This window comes from Rutidosis leptorrhynchoides, unplaced genomic scaffold (genome assembly GCF_046630445.1).
Source record: "Rutidosis leptorrhynchoides isolate AG116_Rl617_1_P2 unplaced genomic scaffold, CSIRO_AGI_Rlap_v1 contig182, whole genome shotgun sequence".
Lineage (NCBI taxonomy): Eukaryota > Viridiplantae > Streptophyta > Magnoliopsida > Asterales > Asteraceae > Rutidosis > Rutidosis leptorrhynchoides.
In genome coordinates, this window is record NW_027266432.1 from 78,289 (window position 1) to 84,955 (window position 6,667).

Consider the following 6,667-nt stretch of genomic DNA (forward strand, 5'->3'; position numbering starts at 1 on the left):
AAATCCTTCATGGATAAAAATGATTAGACAACCAAGCTTTTATAGATTGTAACATACCTACATCATTCCCAATGAGTAGTATGTCATCAACATAAAGCACTAAAAATATAATTGGAGTTCCATTTACCTTCTTATAAACACATGGTTCACTCATATTTTTGATAAAGTTAAACTCTTTAACTGTTTCATCAAAATGAGTGTTCCAACTTCGGGAAGTTTGCTTTAGTCCATAAATAGACTTTTGAAGTTTGCAAACTTTTTGCTCACTCCCACTAGATGTGAAGTCTTCCGGTTGATCCATATAGATCTCTTCCTTAATGTCTCCATTAAGAAAAACAATTTTCACATCCATTTACTATATCTCATAATCATGATATGCAACTATGGCAAGCAAGATCCGGATGGATTTGAACATAGAAACTGGTGAGAAGGTTTCTTCATAATCAATACTTTCTTTTTGGGTATAACCCTTCGCTACCAGTCTAGCCTTGAAGGTCTCTACCTTCCTGTCCATTCCACGTTTTCTCTTATAGATCCATTAACATCTAATGGGTTTAACATCAATTGGTGGGTCTACCAAAGTCCATACTTTGTTAGAATACATGGAATCCATCTCAGATTTCATGGCCTCTTGCCATTTTCCCGAATCGATGTCTGACATCGCTTTCTAAAAACTCTGTGGATCAATATCCTCAGATGCCAATTCAGAAACACCTTCAATGACAAAACTACTTTTAGTTATTGATCTTGTAACCCTTCTAGGAATGAGTTCCAGTGATTTTTCAGAAGGTTCTTTAGGAATTTTCTTTTCCACTTGGGGAGGTGTAGTTTGTGTTTCTTGAATTTCTTCAAGTTATACAATATTGCCATTATTTCTATCCGATAGAAATTCTTTCTCTAAGAAAATGGCAGTCCTAGAACCAAAGACTATTTGTTCTATAGGATTGTAGAAATAATATCCAATACAATCTTTTGGATATCCCACAAACTTACACTTAATGGATCTACTATCCAATTTGTCTCCCACTGATTGCTTAACATAAGCCTGACACCCCCATATTCTCAAATATTTATAATTGGGTGTCTTATTAGTCCACATCTGATATGGAATATTAGGTACTAATTTAGTTGGCATCCTATTCAAAATATGTGCCGCCGTTTCTAGAGCATAGCCCCAAAACGACTTAGGAAGATCGGTAAAACTCATCATGAAACGAACCATATCTAATAAAGTTCTATTCCTTCTTTCGGCTACACCATTTAACTGTGGCGTACCTGGAGGAGTCAATTGAGAAATAATCCCATTATCTCTCAAATAATCAAGAAACTCCGTATACAAATATTCGTCTCCTCGATCTGATTGAAGAACTTTTATATGTCTACTAGTTTGGTTTTCTACTTCATTTTTGAATTCTTTGAACTTTTCAAAAACTTCAGATTTGTATTTCATCAAATACACGTAACCATACCGTGAATAATCATCAGTAAAGGTTACAAAGTAGACATAACCATGTCGAGCACTAACATTTAGTGGCCCAAATACATCAGTATGGATCAAATCCAATACATTTGAGACACGTTCCGGATGTCCAACAAACGGAGATTTAATCATCTTACCTTTTAAACAAGATTCACAAGTTGTCATCGATTCCAAATTGGATAGATCAAATGATCCATCTTTTACCAACTTATGCATTCTTTGTTTAGAAATATGACTCTAGCATGCCAAATATTTGCATCTTCTTGATTACTTTTCTTCCTTTTTATTCTTTTGTTGCATATAAACCATGTAATCATTGGTTTTCGATAACATACAAATTATTCACTAATGTACCACAACCATAATATACATTATCTTTAGATATCGTACATTGTTTATCATATATAACAAATGATATTTCTCCTTGTCTAACAAGGGAATGGAGATAATATTTTTTATAAGTGCTGGTACAAAAAGACAATTATTCAAAACCAAAACTTTGCTAGATTCCAAAGGTAAATGTACAGTCCCACTGGCAACGACATCAACCGTTGTACCATTCCTAAGTTTCAAGGAGACTTCCTCTTCATTAAGCTTTTGGCTTTTGGTCATCATCCGTAACATATTACAAATATGAGAACCACAAGCGGTATCTAATACCCATGAAGGATCATTAACTGATAAGTTAATTTCAACAAAGAACATACCTGAAGTGGAACGCTTCCTCTTCAGATCTGCAAGATATTCTTTGCAGTTTCTTTTCCAATGTCCAGGCTTATTGCAATGGAAACACATTCCTTTCTCAGTTGGCTTAGACTTTATCTTTGTAATCTTCTTTTTGACTGATAAGGTATTAGAACTTTTCTTTTTATCTTTATCCTTCTTCCAAACTTTCTTTGGTTTATGAGATTTTGAGGATGAACCAACAAGTAAAACATTTTTACCTTTCTTGGTTTGACTCTCAGCCGTGACTAACATGCTCAATAATTTGGACAAGGAAACATCCATTTGATGCATATAGAAGTTAATCACAAAACTGATCATAATAGTCCGGCAGAGATTGCAAAATGAGATTAGTAGCTAGATCATGATCTAGATACACCTCATTACTCTCGAGCTTCTCTACTACAGCAATCATCTTAGAAACATGATCATGGACCGAAGTCCCTTCCGTCATACGGGCTCTAAAGAGTTCCTTAGATATCTGATATCTAACAACTCGAGGGTTTTCACCATACAACTCTTTGAGGTGTTTGTAAATCTTTAAGGCATGTTTGATGGTCTCATGTTGTCTTTGAAGATCAAAAGATATAGAGGCCAACATGTAACACCTTGAAATTTTATCATCTTTATGAAATTTTGCCAAGGCGGTTTTATCCTCATCTTTTGCATCTGATGGCAATTTCGGTGGAATTGGAGCATCCAAGATATAACGCAAGTCTTCGGAATCTAAAAGAATTTTCAGATTCCTCAGCCAGTCGAGATAATTGGGACCAGTTAATTTATTGTTGTCGATAATACAAGTAAGAGGATTTTTAGACATTGTGAAATTCTACATCAAAATGTAAACAAAGAACAATCAGATAATTTGAATAGATAAAACATATATGATAAAGTACAAATCATATATGAATGCTCCCACTACACAAAATGAACCTTAGCACCCTCAAGCTAACATTAGAATCATCATTCTAAATGTAATGAGTTTGAGATCCAACTTAAAACTATTATACATCTGAATTTTATCAGCCATGTATAACAATTCTAAAAGGTAAATAACTCTTATCAATCACATTTCATGTAACTCTCATATCCTGGCCTCACTATTTACATCAACTCCAATTTTATGGACGCTTTAATGTAAATAACGAGTTAAGTCATTTAACCCATCATTCTTGCACATAGTCTAGTGAACACGTCATGATAGTCCCCAATTTTATGGTCGAAGTATCATAACCCACTATACTTACGCGCTAATCATATTTATAAATTAGCAATGACATCTCCACTACATATGTATTTCGAATTTTATTGACAAATACATATTTGATGAAGATTCACTAACTAACTAATGATGGAATGGCACAATTGAATTAAACTCTTTAAGACAATTGTTAAGACTTAATATTAATGAGAACTATTTTCATAAGGGTTTTTTGTAGGTCTCATCAGTCATGACAAATAGAGCATACATATGGAGTTCTATTCATATGGATATCTCTCGATGTATTTATCACGAAGACAAGTAAGATATGTAATTTTCTATGCATCATATGCGAGAGAAATCAAGTGGGTTGTACTTGGCTCTGATGCCACTGCTAGAGGATCGCATCCACGTGGACATCGGATTTAGCCAACACGTGGCAGTGTGTTAATTGGTGAAATTTTAAATTTTGCTTTGATCAGATCGAAATGTTATCACGTAACACTTACATGATCAATTAACGCGCAGCGGAAACCCATGATTTGTCATATCGAGAATGTAATTGAATTACTCTAATTCAATCTAACATTACACATGCAACAAATATATCATCATATAAAGCATACAAACGACAAAACCATTCACATGAAAGAATATCCAATGTCCAAATTATACAATCCGATATTGATTTACATCCTTCAAAAATTACATCCAAATAGAAAATAAAGTCTTCTTGCCTCCGAGTCTCCAACCTGCTCAAGAAAGGGTTCCAAACCCTAACTTCCGTTTCTCAAACGGAAAAGGTTCAAGAGCCTCACGTGTGACTCCTCTAACAGTATCCACACAAGAGAAAATATCCATACTCATGTATATGCTATGCTAGATCACATATACACAATTTCACAAACATGATATCTCAAAACTCCTTTTGAGACGATAAATTCATAGAACTCCATATAATCGTCGAAACTCCTTTTAACGATTAACCAATTATCATATGCTAACAACTTAACATATCAATTCAATAAAAGAGAAGGAGAATGAGAGATTACCCTTGAAGAACTCAAGTAATAAGGTCTCCTTCACTCTTTATATATGCTCCTTGTCAATCAACAAGAACACCAAAACTTCCAATTTTATGAGTAAAGAAAAATTCACCAGTTTTTCTTTTTAAACTTCTAAGGTTCCCTGGCTTTTGAAAACTTCTGTTCTCCTCTCTATCTCCATTCACTCCCATACAAGATATATATATATATATAAGCAAAACAAATTTTTTGCTTTGGTCAAACCTTTAACCAATGGGAAGAGAAGAAGGAGATAAAATTTTTGACTAAGAGATTGAGGCTGCCGCCTCTCACAAAATCAACTTGCAATAACTAATTAATCACATTAATTAATATTATATATTATATTATTAATTAATCACATTAATTAGTTATAAGATAATATAACATGTGCAAAAGATTTTCCTGGAGCATAATTGAAGTTTCAAATCAATTTCAACTTTTGAAATTGAATTTATTTCACTTTACCGAAAAATTTCAATTTCGATTCTAACACTTAGAATAATTTAATTTGATTCAATCGTACACTTACGATTAACCAAATTAAATATCATGTCCGAGGTATAGGTTTCTCTTTTCGTGTGTGACCCTTTAGGTTCACCAATACGCTAGTAATAGAATCGTATTCTATAAGTCATGGTTATCGTCTAGCAACGAGCCATGAAAACCTAGATATAGGTGAGTTTAAAGTGAACCTTTCCGCTTACAATTTCCATGTGATACGATCCTTTCGTCAATCTATGTCCCGATTGAACTTAGAGTGTGAATGATTAGTCGAAACTCTATAAGTTCAATAACTATGTATCTATTCAAGCACATGACTTTGGGTCATTAGAAAACTCCTTTTCTAATTTCCACATTACCTTGGCCAAGGATTTAAAGTCATGGCTAATATGAAAACATAAGACATCATTATCATTTCGATAATTGATGAATCATTTGTTGACACACACCAATCTTCATATATAACAGATCATGGCGAAGTCACGCCTTTAGTGATGCTATGATCAGGGTAGTGGTTACTAACATAACTTGTTATATATAAGTTTACCGTGGTGTCTCAAGTCTAAGGATTAATGACACATAATTGTAACGTGAGAATCCTATTTTCGACACATAGTTTCACATAGGATTTCTCGTCGGGTCAATACAGTGAACTAGTTCTCTAACTAGCACCCACATATGCACATTAGTGTCTCCGTACTGATATCCATGGAATGTGATATCTTCCCAATTGAAAATGCATCATATGTACTAGTCTATCCGAATCATTAATGTCCCGTCTCAATGACTCTATGACTAGGTATATTTAAGATCTAGGCTTGTAAGGAACATATTCCATGATTATCATCACTATGCATAACCATGTTCCATAAGCCATATTGAACTAAGGACCTTATCCAGATTACTTAAATATATCGCATATATTTACAAGTAGTAAAATGATAAACGGTGCTTTTATTAAATACAAATATTTAATTTACATTATTATTCAAAATAAGATTACAAAAATGTCCAGATACTAACGAATCTAGAGCTAATCACTATGGACACATTTCTAACATTTATATGATTTGAAATTTAAATATTAATTAAAATACGCCCATAATTTTATCAACCATGATTTATTAACATAAATTTATCTAAATTTTAAATTAATTTTTTTTAATTAATATCATATTCAAGTCAAAATTAATTAAATTTACCACTAATAAATTATTATATCTGTTGACAACAAATGGAACCCACATTTTCCGGAAACATCTTCAACACTTGATGAATTTAATTATGCATAAAAGGAAATTCAATAGGAATAACTACATATAGTATGTGTGTAATAAAATTAAAAAAAAAAAAATTAACTTGAAACATTTAATAGGAAGGAGAAATAGAAAATGATAAGGATACTTACTACTTAGGATAGGATGTGCGTAAGTAATGTTGGAATCGAACCCACAACATCCAATTTGGATGTAAGACATTGTCTAGTGAAACTAATTTTTTTTGATGTTAGTCTAGTTTAGTTTACTTAAAAATATATCAAAATCTAAACTATTGACACATACTTAAATTTTTTTTCGAAACTTACATACGTCGTGGCTCATCCTGACCTGTCCTTAAATTGATTGATGTATCTAATTTCATTATATTTTATTAAATTAAGATAGTTCCTATTCAAAACTTAAAACTATTTTGAAT

General features: G+C 32.6%; 1 protein-coding gene across 1 annotated transcript; it reads right to left on the bottom strand.

The window, feature by feature from the left end:
* Positions 1 to 2,504: 2,504 nt before the first annotated feature.
* On the bottom strand, positions 2,505 to 3,943 carry LOC139881691 (uncharacterized). The gene is made up of 2 exons (XM_071866129.1): positions 3,914 to 3,943; positions 2,505 to 3,032 (listed from the first exon to the last, which is right to left on the bottom strand). The coding sequence occupies exons 1-2, from the start codon at positions 3,941 to 3,943 to the stop codon at positions 2,505 to 2,507; spliced, it is 558 nt and encodes a 185-aa protein (XP_071722230.1).
* Between the last annotated feature and the right edge of the window lie 2,724 nt (positions 3,944 to 6,667).

Coding starts and splice junctions, on each gene's coding strand:
- LOC139881691 (XM_071866129.1), bottom strand. CDS start 3,943: ATGGGTTTCCGCTGCGCGTTAATTGATCAT. Junction 3,033..3,913: donor GCTGCGCGTTAATTGATCAT/GTAAGTGTTACG, acceptor ATTTTGATGTAG/AATTTCACAATGTCTAAAAA.